This window comes from Brachycentrus maculatus, unplaced genomic scaffold (assembly GCF_059751285.1).
Source record: "Brachycentrus maculatus isolate JH-2025_06_01 unplaced genomic scaffold, ASM5975128v1 h1tg000077l, whole genome shotgun sequence".
In the NCBI taxonomy this organism is placed as follows: Eukaryota; Metazoa; Arthropoda; class Insecta; order Trichoptera; family Brachycentridae; genus Brachycentrus; species Brachycentrus maculatus.
In genome coordinates this window covers 868502-894173 of record NW_028280831.1, presented here as the reverse complement: position 1 = coordinate 894173, position 25672 = coordinate 868502, and the positions used below count along the sequence as shown (strand labels likewise).

General features: G+C 32.9%; 1 protein-coding gene across 1 annotated transcript; it reads left to right on the top strand.

Moving 5' to 3' along the window:
* Positions 1–1085: 1085 nt before the first annotated feature.
* Sap-r (prosaposin) lies at positions 1086–25523 on the top strand. The gene is made up of 19 exons (XM_088257283.1): positions 1086–1188; positions 3697–3772; positions 7131–7278; positions 9596–9793; positions 9889–10011; positions 10893–11113; positions 13440–13540; positions 13699–13850; positions 14512–14610; positions 15031–15204; positions 16017–16151; positions 16236–16388; positions 17656–17971; positions 18844–19001; positions 19994–20177; positions 21053–21192; positions 22367–22612; positions 23715–23864; positions 25305–25523. The coding sequence occupies exons 1-19, from the start codon at positions 1140–1142 to the stop codon at positions 25356–25358; spliced, it is 2877 nt and encodes a 958-aa protein (XP_088113409.1). The 5' UTR covers positions 1086–1139; the 3' UTR covers positions 25359–25523.
* Positions 25524–25672: the final 149 nt, after the last annotated feature.

Here is a 25672-nt window from a genome sequence, read left to right as displayed (position 1 = left end):
AATTTTTTTGATAGGCGGAAATATTATATCCGTCAAGTGTTGATACACAATTGTGCCCGTTTTATCAATCTGTTAATATACTGCAGCTGTCTAGTTCACAAATGTCAAATATGTTTGACGTACGACGCCATTTGCAAAAATTATAACATCTTCCGATAGGGTGATTAATTTTGTGCCACCCTATAGATTATATTATATGGCCGTATTTTTCATATACAATGTATTTATAATGGAGGTTGGTTCTATTGAATTTTATGTAGGTAAGTCCTTTAGCTTAGCATGTTCGAAAACTATACGTATGTAAAAATAAAATACATACCTTTTTTATTTTGGAACAAAATTAGTACGATTAATAAACTTAGCAAATTTGTTTTGTTTTATCAAAGGTTATTTTTTCTGGAATTTTTAATCCCAAAAAAATAAACTTATAATTCTGCTAAGTTTGAGGTTTGGAACGATGACTACACCGAACAATTTTTGCACCAATGGTGATGAAGTATTTACGATCAGCTGACCCTCTGACTTGACAAACTTGATAAAGTACTGAGTTCAAATATAAATGGTCGGATTGTGCGCTTCTAACATAGAAGAAACTCCCATCAACTTAGTATTACTGACGTAACAAGCAAAGTACCATTACACAACATTTTATAGTCGTATTTACATAGCAATAAAAATTTATAAAATACCCCACGCTATCTTCAGATGAATGTCGTAAACACGTAAATTAGTAATAATGAAAAACCTTAAAATTTTACCTGAAATCAATTATGGTTTATCTCATGGAAAAAATTAAAAATTAACATCAAAGGGGTCTCAAATTAGAAATCATCAACAATCAAAGGAGTCTGTTCTTTCAATTGTATGATTGGATGGATAAGGTTTTCATTTTGTAAGGTGATTTAAAAAAAAAAAAAGTTTGAGGTTATACAACTGTTACCAACTCTGACGTCATGCCCAGAATATGAAGCGTTTTGGTTCAGTCATAAGCAAACCAGGAGTAGTTATACTCGACAAAATTATTGAAAATTGAAACGCAATAGAGCGGATGTCAGCGGTTGTGCGGTGTAATATTTTGTATTACCATTCGAGTTCGCAGTGCAAAACAGTAAAGTATAGAATTTAAAAAGAGAGTGGACATGGCGAACATACAACTTGTTTGCCTGGCGATTTTCGCAATATATTGCGGTAAGGATACCGATATTTTTTTCTTCTAGATAAGTCTTCGTGTTTGACGTTTCAATTCTTTGTTCAAAATTCACAATTAATTTTAGCGATGACATGTTTGGCCTTGGTTCCTCGTGTTTTCGCATTTTTTGTATGTTATTTTGAATAATATATTTACATAAACACGTTAAAAAGAATATGTTGAAAGAGTAAAAGCTGAAATGATCCAATATGACGCCTAATGTTTTATTTATGTAAGCATGATATTTGAATGATTAATAACTTTGTTATCAATATTTTAGCAACATGATATTATAAAGAAAAATAAAAACATTAATATCCAAATAGTTATAGTGACGCAAATAACATTATTAAGATATGCTTTGTTTCAGTAAAAATAAGTATAAATTATTTGTAACTAAACATTGAATTGAAGTCATTATCCAGGATTCCATATCACATATTTCCCCCTGCTAAATAATTAAACGCCATACTTAATAACATGCCATAAATATTGTTTACACAAGCACTCATGTAGGTAAAACGTAAATAACTAAATGTTTAACAAAGAAACCAAAAAATGCTGAATTGAAAACAAAGCCATACAATTATATCCTTCAAGGAAAATACCTAAACATGTATCTTTACCAGTTTTACATTTAAAAATCATTAGTCATGTTCAAAGTTCATAATGATTTACAATTAAGAAAGACAGCCATACTTTTTCCTCTGTAAATAACTATTTACTCTTTTTTCTTGTTTATATATATATATATATATATATATATATATATATATATATATATATATATATATATATATATATATTGTTTATATTTATGATATCTGCAACTAGGTCACTTATTTGGTTTTTAGATAACCTCAAAGGTTATATTATTGACGATTGTCCGGCAATTAATGTCGAATCTGCAGAAACATAAGAAGAATTATCAAATTGTAAATAAATTTAAAATAGAATCCGCCATTGTTACATTTATTAAATCTTTAACAAGAGTATTAATTTTGTATTTTTCCCTCAAGGCACCTTGCAGGTTATCAGTATACAACCTGCATAAGGAATTTCACATTTTTCTATATGGCAGCAATTCCCAATAAATTATTTTTATTCAAAATATTTATGTATTATTTAAGAAATTCCATATGCATTTTGTTAAACCTTTTACACACATTTTGATTGGTGGAGTTAGGTCTGTAAATGATGCTTAATATAATTGAGTAAACATAATTATAAATTGATTTTTTATAACGTGTTTGACTCACAGTTTATCTTACTCAGTACTCTGCCTCATGCCGTTGAACTTTTTTATATCGGTGACACTCTCCTTGCATTTTAAAAAAGTGTGTTCACATTTTCTGCAATTGAATAGTTGTTTATTTTCTATTTAAATCAATTTTTTTTACAATGCGCCTGATACGTACTCTATGTACATGGGTTTTTATTAAAAATAATTGTATTTAGTCATTGCTGTCTCAGCACTTCGTGTAAATCCTTATCTTCATGGAAATGGAAATTCAAATTGTAAATGGAAAATCCATTGTGCTGTTTCTCAAGGGATAGGCACTGCATTGTACTACCCATCAATGTAAACAACTTTGTATGGAATTTGGTTTGCCTTATTTTGCGCCTTTCTTAGTCTTTATCCTATCTCTCCAAACCATCTCGGCTATTAATTTATATAACTCACATACTTACTCTTTTTATTTAAATAATTTTTCACGTATCATTGATGTGTTCACAAAATGATTACTGCACTTTTGTCATTCGTGTCATTCCAAGATTGCCAGGGGCGTGCATTCCATATAGGCAGAAAAGCAGTGCCTATATATATAAAAACGCAACCAGTACCTACCCTACCTTACTTAGTAGTACCTAGCTTACCTAACTGCCTACCTCTATTGCCTACCCTAGTAAGTAGTACCTAGCTTACCTAACTACCTATTTCTATTGCCTACCCTAGTAAGTAGTACTTAGCTTACCTAACTACCTACCTCTATTGCCTACCCTAGTAAGTAGTACTTAGCTTACCTTACTACCTACCTCTACTGCCTACCCTAATTAATTCTCTGTGCACGCCACTGAAGATTGCATCACCCTTTCATATACTAGAAAATGTTACGAGACTCAATTTCGCTTATGCAAATAGTATGTCAGCACATTCTTCCCTGTTATTCTTCTTCAAACCCTCTTCCGCATCCGACGGTGCATAGGGCACTGCACCATATAAATACACTGTTTATCTTGAACATTAACACATGAAGGAAAGGTGATCAGGCCTCCGCTTCAGGTACCAGGGTAATATTTAATAAATATTAGAGTGAAAAAATCACTTATATTTATTTGACCCCCCCCTGGGAATCAAACCCGGGACCTCCAGTACGGTAGCCGAGTGTGCTGACCTTTACACTATGGAGGTGGTTCATCAGCACATTAGCTTGACTATTTATAGCCATTCCATTTATTTTGTTCTGACATTGGACAATTTTCATCAATCGTTTTTCTTTTTACAGGAATTACTCTGGCCACACCACTGCTAGGACAAAACCAATGCACGTGGGGACCGTCTTATTGGTGCTCAAATATTACGTAAGCGACTCTTTTTTTATTGATTTTAGCCTCAGTGCCCATTATTTATTTAGAATGTTTGCGCAACAAACTCGTTCATCTGTGATTCTAAAATTATGAAACGTTCAATAGATATTCAAATATTCAATACTGAATTAATTGAGAAATTAATAAAAAGCTTCTTTACATCTCACCAATAGATGTCTCTAGTGAAGTTCTAGTGATTCAAGAACAAGGTTTCTAAATTGGTTCATATATAAAGAACTTCCAAGAATTTGAGTAGTGTGGTTGTCAATAATGGGTAGAATTGGTGAATGTTACACGTGTGTAAAGTGATCACTTAAACCAGCCGATGACGGTCGTCAGCCCCGTAAATGCCCAGACTTCCATATTCTTCTTCATCTTTGATGAGATGTCAAAAAATAATATGAGAAATGGTGCAGTAAGAATCCGCCTCCGTCGTGTAATGGTCAGCGTGTTTAGCTACTGTGCTGGAGGTCCCCGGTTCGATTCCCAGGGGGGTGAAAATAAATATTAGTGATTTTACACTGTAATATTTATTTAATATAACCCTGGACTGGTTCCCGAAGCCCAAGAGTGATCACTTTGCCTTCATGTAAGTAATGATCAAGATAACACTGTGTCAATTCGATGCAGTGCCCTATGCACCATTGGGTGCGGATAATGGTTATAAGTAAGTAAAAATAAAAGCAGTAAGAATAGTAATAGAGACAATTTTGTGGATAACCGTCTGATGGATATTATGTAAACTGGTTCTATTTAAAAATAGTTGAAAACCACTGTTCCTTATGAATCTCATCATTGTAATAAATAGCATTAATAGAATAACGCTGGTAATCTATTGTCAATGTTATTGACTATCGATGTTCTGTCATTTCTACAGAATCTATAACACTTATTGACAATAGTAGTGAATGATAAAACACATTATGTGATAGTCACAATCACAAAGGTCTATTTTATACCCATTGTTTCTTGATTGAATAAGGCTGTCGGATACATGTGTTTATTAAAATCTAATAAAATGCATATTAAAATCTAATAAAATGCATATTAAAATCTAATAAAAAATCTAAAATATGATCAGCTCAGAGATTTATTTGTAGCATTTATTTGGTCACCACCAATGATAAAAATCTACCCCACATATGTAGTGTACAAAAAATACCTTAAAAAAAATAGACATTACTGGGTACATCAATTTATGGTTCTTATGAAACATACATTTTAAAACATTTCGTCTTTAACATACTGTTACACGATTATTTGTATAAAATATACTCTTCTTCTGGTCATCATCCGCACCCAATGGTGCATTGGGCATCACATTAAAATATAATTAATGGCAAGAGAGAAGTAATATTGTCGTTAATATTAGTCATTTTATATAAATTCTTTAAACAAAGCTTTTTGACGTTATTTAGTACTAAAAATTATGTGTCATTCAAAAATGTGGTTATGACTTATCCATTTTTTAAATATTTTGGTAAATTATTCACTTAACATTTCCTGTGACAAGTTCCAAGCTAATGAAATAATGTATATTCATGAACACCTGTTTAATTAAATTTGAATGCAGTAACCAGTTTATACACAATCAAAATACAATGATTATCTATTTGTGACATCGTTTCTTGTGTATGCAGGCTATTAAGAAAATAGTGGTCTTTTGAGATGAATGTTAGATTGTGATAGAACCTGTCCAGGGCTGTTGCACCTCTAATAGTGTAATATTAACACACTAAGAATGGGAAAGATACTACCCGTTGGGTCGATTGATGCTTAGGGAAGGGTATTTTTACCTTCTGCGCCGGCCTCATTTCAAAGGCAAAAAAGAAGAAATCCAATGTTTTATATGAACATTACATATATACCAATCTCTTTATTAAAGTCTTAACTATATGTACATAATTATCAAATCCTGTTGCCAGAAGGATTTGATAATTATGCAGGTTACGCAGTTACTCAGGCATAAAAAATACTCATACAAAATATGTTAATATTCTTATTATGTAAGCATACATCTTGAAGAGTTGATATATATTTTAAAGTAATATTTAGTATCTTCTACTCATGCCGGTAGCATTTTTCCAATTTGTAAGGCTGTATGTCATTCGCACTTCTTTCTAAAATTTCTCTGAGGCAAAAGATAGATCCGTTACATAATCAGGTGTCGATGAGGGCATAGAGAATGATAATTTGTGAACAAAACGTAGCTAAATTGTAAATATTAATGCCTTGCAATTACCTTCTATCACATGATAAACCATAATTTACTTTTATTGTTGAGTACCTGCAGTGTTTTGTGAAATATACACCAACTGAAAATGTGGTCAGCGTGTCTCACATTACATGAACATATTACATGCATATTTTTCTTCTCCAACCAGTTGACTTTGTTCTCAACGTACTTCATTGTTCAACCATGAGTCACCCTACATAATGTTAGTCAGGGGTTCATTCTACTCAAACCACGAGTCATTATATCTGACTTTGCTGACTTGTTTGTTGCGGTGATAACAATTATCTAATTTGATTCATTCATTTCTGTCCATTTGTGACCCTCTTATTTTGAACATTTAATAACACATAATGGACTTGGCTTTCATTTAATTAATCATTCATATATAAATAATAAATATAAACTTTACCACTGCATATCTGTCTGGGTAGTATAATTGTTAAATTTTATCTTGGGATTTTGAGAATAAGTATTTTATGAATTTATTTAAAATATTTTTTATAATAATTCAGATAATTAAACTTTGATATATATTATGATATACAGCATTTATTTATCACATCATGTTGAGATTGTATTTTAGTGTAGAAGTATCAAATATCACAAATTTTATCATTCTAGAGCTATTTTTGCTGTCATATTTTACTGTAATGAAAATGTGCCTCCATAGTGTAATGGTCAGCACGCTCGGTTACCGTACTGGAAGTCCCAGGCTCGATTCCCAGGGGGGGTCAAATAAATATAAGTGATTTTTTCACTCTAATATTTATTCAATATTACCCTGGACTGGTACCTGAAGCGGAGGGCTGATCACTTTTCCTTCATGTGCTAACAATCAAGATAACACTGCGGTATATGATGCAGTACCCTATGCACCACCGGGTGCTGATAAGGGTTGAAAAAAAATCATAGGAGTTATTTTTATTGACACGGATTTAACAACTTGACACTGGCTAGAACACTCTAGAAGGGTGAAAAGCCATAAGAAAGAAGAAGAAGAAGAAGAAGAAGTATTGACACGAATTTGTATTCAATTTAAAAACAGACAAGGTGAAATTGTAAGCATTTTCAACTGCGTCACATCTACTTCATACTATTGTTTTCGTTTACCCATAGGAATGCGAAGGGATGCAAAGCCGTGACCCATTGCATTCAGGCGGTATGGGAAAAGCAGACATTCCCTGTGGATGACGATGATATCTGCAAGATCTGCACGGATATGGTGAAACAAGCTCGGGACCAACTCGAGAGCAACCAGACACAGGTTCGGAAATGTTTTATTTAGAATATTCTTTCCTTACAATTATGTATACATGTTGATACTAAAATGTCCTTGAATATCGCTTGCTCCTTTAAACAACGTCATATATCAAAAATTGACAATTTTCAGTTGGCCATGTTTTCCGAATGCCCAGAATATGTACTATATCTCAGCAAAAGCGGCATATTTTTAATTTAAAATTTACTCGCTACAGGGCAGAAAGTGTTGTTTTTACATTTTGAAGGAAAGGTATTGTTTAATTATTTTTTTAAATATACTTGATATTTTTCAAATGGAGAAAAAACATTCAGGTTTTACATAAAAAGATCTGTTGCACAGTAAAAAGTTCAATAAGTGGCTTGATATTTATTTTTAATATATTTTATTATATTTTTAAACTTTATAAACAATCTCCTAAAAAATCAAGTTTTTTGATATATAAAGTTGTTGAAAGAAGTGAGAGGTATTATATCCGAGTTCTATGGTATCAGCATAAAATTAAAGTCATCTGAATGGCAGATTTATTATTCGCAAATGATATTATTAAATTTTAAATTTAAGGTTAACTTGGGAAATACCACTATTTCTTAAAATCTATTGTGACACGAGTTTCGATGAATTCCACATCATTTTCAAACATTGCGTATACCCTATTACAGTATATGCAATGTTTGAAAATGATGTGAAATGCATCAAAACACTTGTCACAATAGATTTTAAGAAAAAGTGAAGTTTACTAAGTTAAACATAAATTAAAAGCAAGTCCTCGTTACGGCTCTAATATTTGAAAATGAAGCATGAAGTTGGTAAAAGAAGGATGAAAGTAGACTGAATGCAGTCGAAATGCGATCCCTCAGACGAATATGTGGAAAAAATGATAGATAATACATATGATAGATGTTCAAATACTGAAATAAGGAAAGAATGCAAGGCTATTACAAGATAAGTATTATCGAAAAAATTAAGAAAAGTGTGTTCAGACGGTTTAGACATATTGAATGAATGAGTAATGGAAGAACAGTAAAACGAATTTATGAGGTGAATGTAGTTGGAAATAGTAGCATAGGAATGCTGAGGAACACTTATGGTTCTATGATAGTACATTTTTGTAAGTACATATGATAAAACCAGGTTGACTCTTAAGTCAGTGATGACCCCACTCTACCACAACTGGATTTCCATTTTAATGTTTAACTTAGACCTGCCCGCCTCCGTAGTTTAATGGTCAGCACGCTCGGCTACCGTTCTGGAGGTCCCAGGTTCGATTCCCAGGGGGGGTCAAATAAATATAAGTGATTTTTTCACTGTAATATTTATTCAATATTACCCTGGACTAGTACCTGAAGCGGAGGGCTGATCACCTTTCCTTCATGTGTAAACGATCAAGATAACTCTGCGTTTATATGACGCAGTGCCCTATGCACCATTGGGGTGCGGATAAGGGTTTTATTATTATTTATTATTAACTTAGACCTAAACAAATCGAACCGTTTGAAAATAGACACTACTAACTGTAGATCAGAGAAGTAAGAAGATCGATTAGATTTTCTATGTGGAGCAAGTAAACCTTGTCACAAAATGCGGCAAGTCTGTTCATTCATTGCTTCCTGCTGGCAATAGCATTGAATATTTACTGAGTGAGCAATATTTATAACTTTATTTCTATCTAACCTAACCTTTGACTTACTTACCTACTAGCCCTATTAAGACTGACTACTTTTATGCTAATTTAGATACTAATAACACACATGACACATACTGTCATTAGCATATTTATATATAGACAGCATAAAAACGACAGCGAAAAAATACATTAATCAATACAATGTAAATGTAATGTGAATAATCAAATTTTACAGTGGTTGATTGATACTCACTGATAGCCATTTTATCTAAGGTTTGATTCACATGTGTTAAAATGGATATTCGAATAAACAAAGTATTTTTTTTATTATTTTTATTAAATTATCAATTTCATCAAAATTATTAATTTTAATTTATATATTAAATGTTAAATCAAACACTGATTTTTTGAGTCTACTAAGTCGTATTTTATTGTTAAAAAAAACATACAAGTCAATTTTGTGACAGTTGTTTCGCTTAGTTATGGCATTTTTAAACGAATGTTTGAAAATGCCATAACTAGGCGAACAATTGTTACAAAATTGATTTTGATGTGGTTTTTTTAAACAATAAAATACAACTTAGTAGCCTCAATTTTTTTTCAAACATTTAATACATAAATTAATATGGAGTTCTGCAAATTAAACGGCAAATCTATGAGTTATTAATTTAAATGCCCTTGTTCTTTTGATTACAGGAAGATCTGAAAGCAGTATTCGAAGGATCCTGCCAGCTGATTCCTATCAATATAGTGTCTAAAGAATGCATTAAACTGGTGGATGAATTCATCCCGGAGCTGGTGGAAACCTTAGCTTCGCAGATGAACCCTCAGGCTGTTTGCACCGTCGCTGGCCTTTGCAACAATGCCGAGATAGATAAGATGCTCGAAGAAATGGTATTTGACACTTGATTGTAATTTTTCTCACATACGATACTTGTACTATTACGTATTACATGTTTTTCTTTCATTGTTTGTAATTTACATTTTAGAAGCAGAAAGAAGACAAAACTGATTCTAAACAACTGTGTGCGGGATGTTATACCGTGATTGGAAAGATGCGCAGTAATTTTGATGATTTATCCTACACTGGTTTTCTACAATCAGCGTTACAGGTAAAATATCATAAAAGTCTTCTTCTCACCCTTCACTCCTGCGCTTCAGGGATCAGTCCAGGGTAATATTAAATAAATATTATTGGGTTAAATTACTTATATTTATTTTCAACCCCTCCCCCTGGGAATCGAACCCGGGACCCTCCAGCACGGTAGCTAAACACACTAACCATTACACCACAGAGGCGGACATATAAATCTATAGATCCCATATGAAAATTAAAAAATTGCACAAATCTATTCACTTCAATTTGTGATACGATTTGTTGATAGCTGGAAACACTTTATTGCGTAAATATTGTTGTTTGCTTGACATGAGTGGTGTACAAGCCACTTGTCTAGTATGTTATACTTTTTTCATAAATGCATGCCCACTGTTTATCCTGAGGCATTTATAGTATGAACAGCACTAAAGAAGTAAAAAAAATTGAACATTTATTTGCTAAATATATATATGTACGTATAAATACATACATGCAAAAATTAAAAATTTGTAAAAATAATTAACATGTAACTTTTTTGCAGAGACCCACCAAGCCACCTTATGTGTCTTGTCAGTGGAGTTCTTTTTACATACATATTTTCATTATTTTTTATCTATTTTAACATAATAATTTGAAAATAAAAACTATATTTTAATTTTCATAGAACATATTAACTCTTGATCATTTACCCATTTCTTTATTTTGCCTTTGGTCCATATTTTAGTTAGACCTCTTACCTCCGTCGGCAACAAATTAAAAATGCTTGGAACTATGAAGTGTTCTACTCCCATATTTATTGTTTACTCTTTGGACCATCAACCCTTCGTTGTGGGTAAAGCGCATATGTGTAAAGCCATCTATGTTATCAATTTTAAGCTTCCCCGTTCTTGCTTTTAGTTCTGCGGAAAGTTCGGCAGCTACTCCGACAGCTGTGCCACGGCCCTGGTCAGCAACTACGAAGACCTGTACTCCCACCTTCAAGAGAACTTCTACTCCGACAATGTCTGCCACGTGGCGGGGGCCTGCACCTACCGGTTCCACCAGCACGAGGAGAAGAAGATCAGCGAGGTGGAGATCACGCCCATGGGAGGAGTCGGCATGATCGGTGTCAAGGAAAGGTAACTCAAGTTGACCATACTAATGTGTAAAGGCAACTCAAGTTGCGACTGTTTTGCGTAACACGGCTCAAAGCATTCTTAAAACTGGCCTCTTATCATATACAGATTTTGCTGTATCTCTTTCCTTTACTGAGATATTCATTATCCAAATTTTATTAATTTGATACATGTTTTGGCAATAAGCATCATTTTAAGTTTACTTTAAACTCATTTATCTCAAAATTACTGTTTTTAACTTGCGGCTATTTTCCTTTGCACATTAGCATAAAAATATTGTTAACATATTATTTAAGGGAAACACTTAATAGTGTCTTTTACAACTGTTGGAATAGATTTGGAGACGCTCATAAGCATTCTACATATATGCTTTCTTTTAATACAAGATGCCAAAAAACATTGTACAAATCGTAATTGGGTTTGCGGTTACTTATGATTTTTTTTTTCTTTAAATTAAAAAAAGAAAAGTATTTGTGTTTTTATTATTTACAAAAAAAACTTCAATTTCATACTATTTCTGTGAGCCTAAGCAGCTCATTATTAGAAATAGGTATCAAATTGTGGTAGAGTGGGTTCGAACCGAGAAACTCTCAAAGACTCAAAAGTCCGCGACACTAACCACGGAACCATAACCCGACACAAGTTAGTATACAATTAGTATACCACTAGTATACAATCCTAACAATTATACTAATTAGGGTCGGGGTTGATGAAAAAACTACCCGACAACAATGTGTTAATTACTTAGTTATTATTTATTTATTACATTTAATTTTTTAATATAGTCACTCTTTGGTACTCAAGAGGGGGGTTGTGTTTCTATAATTGTAAGCTGTGTACATACATAAGACTTCCATATTCCCTTCCTACAAATTGATTTTTCTCTGAGACAGCATACTTAATAAATGTGTAGTATACTGTGGTATTCATTACATTTATTTAGTATGTCGAAATAGATATCAAAATTTGAAATATGCAGGTCTACAAAAATTCACATGTAGCCTAAGAGTAGATAGTTGTTTATTTTAAGTCATAGTATTTAGGAATTTATTTACAAGGTTTACGGATTATAAGATTGAAGCCATATTTTTCAAGTACACATTGTGTGTGTACACAAGTATATTACAATATGTAATGCGTGTAGTATATACGCGCATAATTAATGTAACATATTCGCAAAAAATGTCATCTTTCGTCAATAGGTGTGATAACTCCGAGTATTTTACTAATAAATATTAAGATTTAAAGTTCATTCAATTGTTTTAAATTTTCTACAGTTGTATTAAAAAAAAAATATTTTGAATGAAAAACGTCAATTTGTTATCTTTTATAGCATAAAATGTAAATGTATTTGTTGATTGATTAAACAGGGAAGGATAATGTATAGATGAAAATATATCAGTGTGTATATTTTCTGCCCAGTTTATTTTTGGTGAACATAATTTGTAAGTTACAGAGATTAGGATTGAATCACAAATATTGAATTGTATTTTAATTTAAAAGTAAATACCCGGTTGAACAGCATCAATAATGTAATTGGATTGATTATTCAAGTTCACATTGAGCATACCTACATTTTATGCATGCAATATTATATATAAGATATGCGTCATGAACTAATTTGACCTTATAGTAACTAATTGCTATTTTATACACTTGATAAATATAGAAACACATTATTTTATGATGACCTTTACAGTTTGAAATGTAAAACGTGTTTATGGCAGATATGTTGTATTTTTTTATAATTCTCTGTGTGAATTAATTTATGTTAGCTTCATTTTTATAATACAGCAGGACCTCTATAATCCGAATTCGGAAAATTTACTGAGCCTTGTTCGTGCGAAATTTGTGGAGCATTCAGTACAGAGAATCTGTAGGGTATTTTTACCTGTTAAAACAAATTGTATGTGTTGTGAAATTTTAAATGTATTTATTCACCTTTTTTAAAGAAATCAAATATTTTTGTTGGTCGAGATTTATTTAATGGCAAGTAAAAACCTATGTCACGCAATTTACGTAAGTGCATTTTTTCTGGCACAGGAATATCCACTTGGTCAACCCATTCTAGGCATGTGCATGAGTGGGCATTCGGATTACAGAGGTATTCGGATTAGAGGGGGTTCGTATTATAGAGGTCCTGCTATGATTAGCTTATTTTCACATACAAAGCGAGCCATCATTATATTACATAACAGGCAGTAGTGTTTGGCTTCCAAAATTAGGAATGACTAACACTTTCCACACTTTTAGGCTATCAACTTCCATTTTAACATTTGTAATATAGCTAAAAAGTTTTTAATAATTTTCGGTGTCGTTATTCTTTTAGTGAAGATGTTCCCTGTCAATTATGTGAGCAGCTCGTGAAACATCTGCGGGACATTCTCATTGCGAACACTACTGAAACTGAATTTATGAGAGTACTCAATGGTAATTTATTTTATTCTATAAGAAATTTGATGTAATTGCATACTCCACTTTTAATAATTAACCGATCTCAAAATTAAGGTTGATAAGTCAAATTTAGGTGAATTGAATCGAGAAAATTATTATTGGATATCTTTGTAAAGTTATATGTTTGATCGTAGGTCTCTGCAAGCAAACCGGTGCCTTCAAAAGTGAATGTCTCTCCATTGTGGACCAATATTATCCCGAAATATATAATTTCCTCGTCAGCGAACTAAATGCCAACTCTGTTTGCTTTATGGCTGGGATGTGTCCCAAGGGAGCCGTTGTAAGTGTAAGTACCCAATAATTTATGATTAAAACAGTGATGGAATAATGAACACTATATCGATTTTGATCTTATCAAAAAGTTTTACTTTCTTTCTGGGGAAAAATGAATTAATACAAAAAAAAACAAAATGCCAAAAATGTCATCAGGAATTGAAATTTAGAAGTATAGTTAAAGTTACCAAGAGAAAAATATGTGCAAAGTCAATTTATTTAATAATAAATCAGTATGTATAAAGTTGATATATGAAAGTATAAAACAGTTTTAATATAATATGTACAACCAAGCAAAAATAAGAATTCTCTGTACCCATAAGTATGTACATAGTTGGAATTATTATAAGAAATTAACTTTGTTTAAGAAAAACTAGATAAATCCCGTTTTGAAAAAATCCCTTATGATTATATATTATTCAGCATAGGGGTAACTCTTCCAACAGGCATTACCATTGGCTATTTCGTCCTGTGTATTGGTACGTGAAAAAATGTATGCTGATACTGTTTTATCAAGAATATGTAAGCCAACGCACTGCATAATTTCAGGAAAGATGATCATATAGGGCAACAACTAATCTATCCCGGAGAAATACAGTTGGGAAATCCCCTGAATAATATGTCTAGTCTCTATCAATATAGAAAAGGTTTTAATTTTAATTTTCACTTTGCAGTCTGTACCAGTCGCTCCATTGCTGATCATGTCTGCCAATACGGCTAAACCAGTCTTGGATAAAGTTCTCATTGGAAAAGACGAAGCCAATAGTTATCAGGTATTTTGTTTTTTGAAGGTATCATGACAGAAATACATATTGAACTTAACACTACGAAATATATACAAGTGTCATGTTGGAAGTATGCTGTGAATGAACAACATAAAAAGAAGCCTTTGAAGACTGTTTACAGAAGACATATTATTTAGTATTACAATACATCGCACAGCAAATTTACACCTAATACAAGAGGCATATGATGATTTTTTTAAAATATATTCTCTTTCTTTAACTATGATTAATCATAGACAAGAAATATAAAAATTAAATTTTAAAAATTTTAGACATTTCTACATACATACGTACATGTATGTTTATGACAAAGTTCTCAATTTATCATTCATGATTCATCATAGGCTAACGGTCTCTCTGCTGATAAAATTGCTGCGGATGTTTAATGTTGTGTTTGTTGTGATGCAGCATCGTGTCAACATCGGAGAGGGGCAACTGAATGTCAACGTAATGACTCCTGAACTGAGCCAGCTGCCAATAGAGAGGATGATGATTGGCCTTCCGCAAAATAATGAGCTGTGCACTTTCTGCCAGTACTTCCTCCATTATGTTCAGGTCCATATTAGTGATGGAAAGACAGAGGTATGTGTTTGAACATAGATTTGTTTATTAAAGCACTAAAAAGCAATGATTAAAACAAAATACTGTACACAGCACATAATTCATTTGCTGTTTCTAATGACTAATTTAATTGAATATAGCAGTCACTGTACATTCACTATTATGACTGCTAAGCAGTCAAATAACAGTTTCTCATTAGGAATTGACAGCTTCAGGCATCAGACAGACAACACTTTGAATGGAATAGGCGTTTGTAACTAATGTGAAAAAAATATTGTGTCCTTATAAATAAATATATAAATTGTCAAAGTGTGGGCGTTTGTCCACTACACGGAATTTTACCGTCCGGCACGTCAGTTAGCGTTTTAAAACGATGATTGGCTTGGATTGGCTTGTGCTTTTGTCCATCTTTCTTCGGATCGGAGCTCTTGATCGGTGCGTGAACACGATGCGCGTAAATTCATCTCACTCTCACTATTTTTAACTACTGGCGGAAGAGCATTCCACGCTATCGGTCCCGCAACAGCAAAGGCACGCTCGCCAAATTTAGTGCGCTAGTTGCGACGGTAAGATAACTTTGCCCGTAGCATTTGTTGTAGCCGATCGAAGCGTGAGATGTCTATCAACCGATTCGTCTGGAATACACAGCTCTTTAAGATACTCTGGAGTCATATGTATCGATTTATACATGAGTAGATAGAGTTTAAACACAAGTTTAAAACCAAAACATTAATTATCTTCTGTTTATGTCAGACTAAAATAATTTTTAACACTGATAACACATTAATTTATTTCAATATAACATGATGAGTATAAGTAGGATTTGATTACAGGAAAAAATTAAAGATGTAGTTGAAAATGCGTGCAAGAAACTACCAAGCTCCATTGAATCAAGCTGCGAAGCTTTCGTAGAGGCCTATGGAAATGCCGTGATTGCTGTATTGGTCCAAGAAATTGATCCGTCACAGGTAATTGATTATAATTAAGTACCTGCATACAAAATTCTTTGTTTTTTTTTCAATTTGTTTTTACCACATCCTTTTCATGTTCAGGTGTGTCCCCTTTTAACTCTCTGCCCCAAAGATGAGCAAGTCACCAATGTGGAAATCCTCATGACAGCCGGCAACGGAGATAAGCCCAGCTGTCCTCTCTGTCTGTTTGCTGTTGAACAGCTGCAGACAATGCTGAAGAATAACAAGACGGAAGTAAGACATTACTATATTGTACATAAACCCTTTTCTGCACCCCAATGGTGCATAGGGCACTGCATTATAAACACAGTGTTATCTTGATCGTTAACACACGAAGGAAAGGTGATCACCCTTCCGCTTCAGGTACCAGTCCAGGGTAATATTGAATAAATATTAGAGTGAAAAAATCACTTATATTTATTTGACCCCCCCTGGGAATCGAACCCGGGACCTCCAGAACGGTAGCCGAGCGTGCTGACTATTACACTACGGAGGCGGACAAAATATATATATATATATATATATATATATATATATATATATATATATATATATATATATATATATATATATATATATATATATATATATATATTTATATAAATATATATATATTTATATAAATATATATATATATATATATATATATATATACATATATATATATATATATATATATATATATATATATATATTTATATAAATATATATATATATATATATATATATATATATATATATATATATATATATATATATATATATATAATATATATATATATATATATATATATATATATATATATATATATATATATATATATATATATATATATATAAAACAAAAATTCCGAGAGAAAAAAAAACTAATAAATGACAAAAATCTTTTCAGTTTCATTTACATCAACTTTTATTTTTGTTTATTATTATTATTTTTTTTAAAGAAATAATCCGCGAAGCTTCTATTTTAGAAGCTTGTCTGCAGGTAGAATAGTAATGAAAGGGAAGGTAGATGTGAAAAATACACCACAAAAGCCCAATTGAAAATAAATATTTCTTGAATTCATTTTGCAATTGGCGGAAATCGATCCCCCGACGCAAGTTTCACAGTCGAGCGTCTACCCAACTATGCCACAGCGCATGTCAAAAAATTTAAATCATAATTTGTTTCTCAAGTTTATATTTTTTATTAATTCTAAATACACACGAGATACACTAAATACTACACTTTCATGTGTAGATTTATCAAAATACTTCTATGTCTGTCTATTGTGACACTTGTTTCAATGCATTCCGCATCATTTTTACATACGGTGTTTGAAAATGATGAGGAATATTACAATTGATTTGAAGAAATTAGTGGTATTAACTAAGTGAAACTTTAATTTAAAATAATCAAAATACAAACTGTCTGGTAAATCAACATTGGAAAATATTCAACTGTGATTACACACATTATTTTATAAATATGTATTTACTTTGTGTCCCTTATTCTTTACAGGAAAGTATCCAGAATGCTTTAGACAATCTCTGTTCCCACCTTCCTGCAAAACTGAAGGCGGAATGCACTGACTTTGTGGATACTTACTCGAAACAACTCTTCGAGATGCTCATTGCCGACTTCACTCCTCAAGAAGTCTGCGTGTACCTGAATCTCTGCAAGGACAATAAGCCGGACGTCTCCTCGCTGAAGAAGACCGTCTCCTTGACTGACATGTACCATTCCAAGAAGGGATTGATGGCCGACCATAACAACTTCAGGAAGCCCATGCTGCCAAAGGACATGTTGGTGGACACCAGTAAAGTGGCCCAAATTGGTATGTTTCTAAAAATGTATACACACACACACACACATGTATCTTCTCATACATCGCTCACTCCTTTCAAGAACGTCATAAATCAAAAATTGTCAATTTTCAGTTGTGCATGTTTTCGGAATGCCCAGAAAATGTACAATATCCCAGCAAAAGAGGCATATTTTTAACTTAATATTTACCCGCTACAGGGCAGAAAATGTTGTTTTTGCATTTTGAAGAAAATGTATTGTTTAATTATTTTTATAAATAAATTATAAAATTTTCAAATGTAGAAAAAACCTTCAGGTTTTACCTAAAAAGACCTGTTGCACAGTAAAAAGTTCAATAAGTGGCTTGATATTTATTTTTAATACAATGTGTTATATTTTTAAACTTTAAAATCGTTCTCTTGAAAAATCAAGTATTTTGACTTATGACGTTCTTGAAAGGAGTGAGCGACATATCCGCTGATTATTCCTACTCCTGACCTGACCACTTTTAAGTACAGTGGAACCTCTCATAACGAACACTTCTCACAACGAGTAATTCGCATAACAAGCAAATTAAAAAGGGAAAATGTTGCTCCCTTAAGGAGCGACATTTCGCTTAATGAGTTACAGAGAAACGCTTAGCGAGAAAGATTCTGAAACGCATTATTCTTGTTATGAGAGGTTCCACTGTATTTGAATAAATCATGTTTTCCTCGGTCTTTCTCTGCTTCTATTACCAACCACATTCACGTTAAATAAATATTATAAAATGTGCTCTCGGCATGGAAAAATTCAGTGAGGGCACATTATTGTAATTTACACAACATGTGATTTACACATCATATATTTAAGTCAAATATGTTTTTGGAATATACCTTTTTATCAAGTAATTTTTCTCTCTAGAAACCAACGAGATTCCGGATAACACTTACAACGGGAAACCCTTAATATATGCTGATACCATCCCAAAGGGCGTTCCGGTGAAGGCATCCCCTGGATGTATCATTTGTGAGTTTGTAATGAGCGAAATCGATAAGGAACTCCAAGATAAGCACAATGATGTGAGTTTTTAAAGATAAATACAATAACTACATATTTAACCTGTCCGAGAGTATGGCCATACATGCTCGTCCAAATGAAACTATCCTCAAAGGAGTATGACCATACATGAACGCCTGCGCTTATAACTTAGGCACGGTGACATTTATTTTTTAAATGGCACTTGTACTGCCATCTGTGCTTGTATTTAAACACTAAAACCATTCATCAGATTATTTTTCTGTTTTACCCACGACATTTTACTTAAAACAAAGTTTGTGTCATCGTAATGACACTCAAAGAAAACCAATGAAATAAATTATGATAATTTGGAATGGATTAAAATATGGATTTGAAATCATATTTACTTTTGTAATTTTTTTTAGTTAGGAAAATATGGTGCTTGCAGCACGATATAGACTATGATATAAAGTAATGAAAGGGTTTTTTTTTTTAGTATAAAAAAACTAACTCCCCAGATAGAGTTTTGTCTGCAGAAACTCACTCCCGGACAGGTTAAATGTCACATCCTAGTCTAAATGTTCTGATGTCAAGATAACACTGCATCTATACCACGGGTGGCCAATTCGCGACGTCCTTACGTGCGGCCCGCGGCCATGTATGAAGAATATTTTTTTAAACCAGTGATATATTTGTGATACACGGTTTGATGCATCAACAAAATTTATGCCCTCAAGTATTCTATGAGCCAAGTCATTCATGTTATTATAAAAACAGCGAACAATATCTGTTTGCTCGCTCTTCAGCATTGCCAATTTAACGCCATTTCAAAAAATCTCGAAAACCAGTTAAAGTGTGCAACTACAACTATTGAAATAGATTTATAAAAATTAAGTAAGCGAAGAGAAACTCAAATCTCAAACTGAGTGGTCATTTATAAATTGCACCATTGGGTGCGGATAAGGGTTAGAAGATAAAAATATGCGACTTGTGACAGCAGCCATTGAACTGAATAGTGCATCGCTTGTGTGTCATTTGGACTTTTCTTTTATAGGATGAAATCAAGAAGCTGGTGCATTCCATCTGCAACCACCTGCCCAAGTCCGTGGGGAAGGAGTGCAACGACTTTGTGGACAAGTACGCCGATGTGGTCATCACGCTTCTGTCCCAGGACCTGGCGCCGGCCGAAGTTTGCGGATACATTCACATGTGCAACAATGCCGATATGCGACTGAAAAGTAGGTTTGCTTGAACTGCTCACGTGTACCACAAACCCAGAAACAAACCTTTTAGCTGTAAAATAGTTTTTGAAAAACAAGCATTGTAAATATTCCGGGGGTCGAATAAATATAAGTGATTTTTTTCACTATAGTATTTATTCAATATTACCCTGGACTGGTACTTGAAGCGGAGGGCTGATCACGTTTCCTTCATGTGCTAACGATCAAGATAACACTGCATTTATATGATGTGGTGCCCTATGCACCATTGGATGCGGATAATGGTTAGAAGGAGAAGAAATATTTACTGTGCATATATGTATCTATTGTGGATTCTTTTTCTTTTTCTTCTTCAAATCCTCATCCGTACCTGATGGTGCTAGGGCACTGCATTATTTAAACGTAGTGTTATCTTGATCATCAACACATGAAGGAAAGGTGATAAGCTCTCCGCTTCAGGTACTAGTCCGGGGTAATATTGAATAAATATTAGAATGAAAAAATCACTTTTATCTATTTGAATATTTATTTGATCCTTCCCTTCCTGGAAATTGAACCCGGGACCTCCAGTACGGTAGCCGAGCGTGCTGACCATTACACTATGGAGGCGGACAATAGTGGATTATTACAATAGTGGAAATTGTAGATTAGCTAATATGTATAAAAAAAACAACAACTTTTCAAATTATATTCCAAAAAAGTAAACATTTTCTATATATGTACCTACCCACTAATGCTTGGTGGCATTTCAAAAGACATGAGTATTTTTTTTATGGAAATTATAATAAAAGCAATGAATGAAATGGCAAAAAAAAAAATCTCTTTTTTTTTCTTGAGGTGATAAAAAATGTTTAGTATGTGTTATTTGATTTGAATTCCATCTTTTGTACCAGATGCTGTGTTGGAGTGCGCTGTGTGTGAGGAAGCTATTGATGTCGTGGAGCAGATCTTAACCAACCCCAATGTGGACAGGAAAATAGAACATATTGTGGAGAAGACCTGCTATGCTCTTCCTGCCAGATACCTGGACAGGGTAATTTGATTTCTTTTATTTATTAGTAAAAAAATAATACATAAAATTCAAATCTTCCAACTCAGTATAATTTTATTTGAAATAATTGTTATTAGTGTTAACCTTTTAAACGCGTTAACTTTGTTCCTAAGAGACGCTCGTGCGCGGCTGTATTTCGCCGTTTTTTAAATGATTACTTTTATCATGTATTTAGTTATGAAACGATTTATTTTCCTAAACAAAAACGTTCAATGGGATTCATTGTGCCTTTTTGGTACTCTATAATACACGTGTGTCACATTATTCTTGAAATATATCGTAATATAAACAAATTAGATTGTAACATAAATAAATCAAAGCACGCATCGTTTGTCACTCTTACCCACTGGCGATGCGTAGCGTCGAGAGTGAGACAGATATAGGGCATGATTATGGCGCCGACTAATTACCGACCACAAGAAAAATCAGGGATCTGTTGTTTTATTTATCCTTGTGATGTTACAAATTATTAGTCAGATATTTCAACAGATGTCATAAGGCCGAGGATTGACGTATTATTTTATCCAAAGTTCCACACCATGAAAAAATCTTTCCAAGTTGAACTGAGGTTTGAAACTTGGAGCAAAGTGAAAACACAGACGCTTATGTCAGCCGCGTATGGGGCATGTCTTGTAAAAACACATACGCTTATGCGAGCCGCGTGGATCCGGTTAAGTTAGTTTATCTCAATTGTTTTTATAGCCATGATGTTAAAAACTAGTTAAACATCTAATATTAATTGAAAATAAGTAACAATGTCACTTTTTCCACCAATCTTTTGCCAGTTAAAAAGTTGCACCTATAAACCAGTTTTTTTAAAACTTTTTTATCTACAAATACTAGATTATTAATTGATTTGGCATTAACTTTGTGGAATATGTACTATGTACTTTGCAAATACTAGCACTACTGACTCTTATCCACACCCAATGATGCATAGAGTGCTGCATTGAATTGATCCAATGTTAATTTGATTGTTGTTGTATTATATTATGGCAAGGTTCAGTCCTGCGCTTATCCCCAAATAACAATTTTATTTTCGGCAACTTGTGAAAGGACAACCAACAGCGACAAGTTAATTATACAAATCACTTATTATTGACCTTTGATGTTAGTTTTTAGTATTTAAAACAAAAATTTCTTTTCAAAATGGCAGTGCGTGAAGCTGATGCAAATATACGGCGAGAGCATCATCCATCTGGTGGGCACGCTCGCGGACAGCGGCAAGGTCTGCTCGGAGATCGGCATGTGCGGAGCGGACACCTTCACCCATCTGGAGCTGATCGCCGAGGACTCTTCCCGCGAGCGGAGGTCCCCCGAGCAGAAGCTGGTCGGAGCCAACCGCTGCACCTGGGGTCCCTCCTACTGGTGCTCCACGGAAGACAATGCCAACGAATGCAATGTAAGATTTAATAATCAATCTTTAAAAAAGTAACGGTAAAAGCTCATTATTTAGCTTTGCAGGGATCGAAATTTAAATAATATATCGAATTCAATCATATTGTCACTCATTTCCATTATATTCTTCGTTTAACCCATCTGCTCCCAATGGTGCATAGGGCACTGCATCATATAAACGCAGTGTTATCTTGATCGTTAACACATGAAGGAAAGGTGGTCAGCCCTCCACTTACCATCCCAGGGTATAATTGAATAAATATTAGAGTGAAAAAATCACTAATATTTGTTCGACGCCCCCTGGGAATCGAACCCGGGATCTCCAGACCGGTAGCCGAGCGTGCTGACCATTACACTACGGGGGCGGAGGCGGGTATTTACTACAACTCGGCTTTACAATGAGAATATTAATATAAAATATAATAGATACTGGCTCAGAATTTTTGTATTCCTCTGTTATGTAATTTTTTGCCTTTTTTGTCATTCCTCATAACATTTTAATTTAAAATTTACATTGCCAGTAAAATACAGGGTGTGGGATTTTTTTAGCGTAGGCTGTAGGTTAATTTACTAATCAGCCTGTTCCTAAACTTTACAATTTTGCATTAATTTTGCAATTTTCTGAATTGTCTAAAGGTTTTACCATTGCTAGAGTTCCGAGCTTTTACCATTTGCCTATATTTGATAAGTTGCTTGTTTTACTCAATTTAGATGTAATATTTTTTAACACGTTGACTGCTTTGGCAATTTTCAGGATTCCGGTGTAAAAAGCCAACCTTAAACATATCCTTTTGTTTCTTGATTTTAAATAATTATATTTTCTGTTCATTTGATAATAAATTTTCTGTTCATATAAGCCAGCGTTGATTTTTTGTTCTCTTCCCAGAAGCCATCTATCCATATTAGCACTGATGTACAAGGAATTTAATTATAACTGCACGAATATGGCAACTGAACACACAGTACGAGATAACTCGTAGTCGGCATCCTAGCAAAGAACGCAATCTAGTGAAGTTATCTCGTAGTTGGCAGTCAACGTGTTAAATTACATTTTCTCCTTTCTTTGGGTGAAATATTATTTTTCAATTAATGTTTTGTTTGTAAAGGCGATTCAACACTGTCGCGAGAAGGTATGGTTGGGTGACAAACCAGCCGCGAGTCGATCCACTCGACAAACTCAGTTACTAGGAAGCAAGAAATGTACTTGGGGACCTTCTTACTGGTGTGAGAATGAGGATCAAGCTAACGAGTGCCGTGTAAGTACAATTATCCATATTGAATCAAAACATTCAACTGCACTAACTTAATTTACTTACTTATAACCATTATCCGCACACAATGGTGCATAGGGCACTGCACCGAATTGACGCAGTGTTATCTTATCATTATTTACATGAAGGCAAGGTGATCACTCTTGCGCTTCAGGAACCAGTCCAGGTAATATTAAATAGATATTACAGTGTAAAATCACTAATATTTATTTTCATCCTCCCTGGGAATCGAACCCGGGACCTCCAGCACGGTAGCTAAACACGCTGACCATTACACCACGGAGGCGGACTAACTTAATATCTGCCCATATATTCAATTAAATAATGTATTTTTATTTTATTTATTGTTTCGGCATTAACTTTGTGGTAAGACATTTTACAATGATTAAAGAAAACACTTGTTTTTTACCACTTGAGTTTTATTATAGACTACATGTTTCAGAAGTTAAACTTCCATCATTCAGGTCTGTATAGTAACACTTAAGTGGTAAAAAACAAGTGTTTTCTTTAATCATTGTAATGTATTTTTAATTGCTTAAGTTGTAGTTACCTTTAGAAGTGTAAATATACAGTAAAAGTTTGTTAACCAGTTCCCAGTTTAGCCCGAGTGTGACTCGGGCAAGGAGTTTGCATTGTAGGGATGAGCCCGAGTGCTTGCCGGGAAAATCATATTCCGACTTTTCGGTATTGATTTCGGAGAGGTTTTTTAACATAATTTAGTTAATTTAGTTTTTGAGATTTCAACCATATTTATTTGATATATGGACAAAATTTTATATTGAATTAAATCGCTAAATTTTTATGATTTTAAGGTCTTTTAACGTAATTAAGTTTATTTAGTTGTTGAGATTTCAACCGTATTTATTTGATTTATGGATAAAATTTTATCTTGTATTAAATCGCTATCTAGATTTTCTTATTTATTATTTTAAGGTATTTTAACGTAATTTAGTTCATTTAGTTGTTGAGATTTCAAACTTATTTATTTGATATATGGATACAATTTTATCATTAATTATATCGCATCTAGATTTTCTTTTTTATGATTTTAAGGTTTTTTAACGTAATTTAGTTCATTTAGCTGTTGAGATTTCAACCTTATTTATTTGATATATGGATAAAATTTTATCATTAATTATATCGCATCTAGATTTTATTTTTTATGATTTTAAGGTTTTTTAACGTAATTTAGTTCATTTAGTTGTTGGGATTTCAACCTTATTTATTTGATATATAGATAAAATTTTATCATTAATTAAATCGCATCTAGATTTTCTTTTTTATGATTTTAAGGTCTTTTAACGTAATTTAGTTCATTTAGTTGTTGAGATTTCAACCTTATTTATTTGAAATATGGATACAATTTTATCATTAATTAAATCGCTATCTAGATTTTCAAAATGTAAAACTACTTTATTATTTCAGGCCATCCAACATTGTCGCGAGAGAGTGTGGCTCGCAGAAAAACCAAAAGCATAGATAAGTTCTCCGATCTTAATCATGTTACTATAAAAACTATCCTTTGTTAAGTGTCACAGTAGAATACAATGTCTTTAAATATTTTTCGCCCGTAGTGAATATATGTAGTTCTTATTATTTTATCATAAAATTATATTTCTTGATAATAAATTTATGTTAAGTCTTTCTTTACTTTTTCTTTTAGATTAGTTTTTTTTCAATGATTTCTCATCATACATCTTTTTTTTTCATAACTGTGATAAACATTTTAGTTTTGATGATACTTAAGCTGTTTTTTTTTTTAATATATTTTTATTGTAATACATGTTTTGTAA

Excerpts from the sequence above, each read along its gene's own strand:
- Sap-r (XM_088257283.1), top strand. The coding sequence starts at position 1,140 with ATGGCGAACATACAACTTGTTTGCCTGGCGATTTTCGCAATATATTGC. Across the intron at positions 15,205-16,016 it reads TTAGTGATGGAAAGACAGAG|GAAAAAATTAAAGATGTAGT; the intron begins GTATGTGTTTGA and ends ATTTGATTACAG. Across the intron at positions 23,865-25,304 it reads ATCAAGCTAACGAGTGCCGT|GCCATCCAACATTGTCGCGA; the intron begins GTAAGTACAATT and ends TTATTATTTCAG.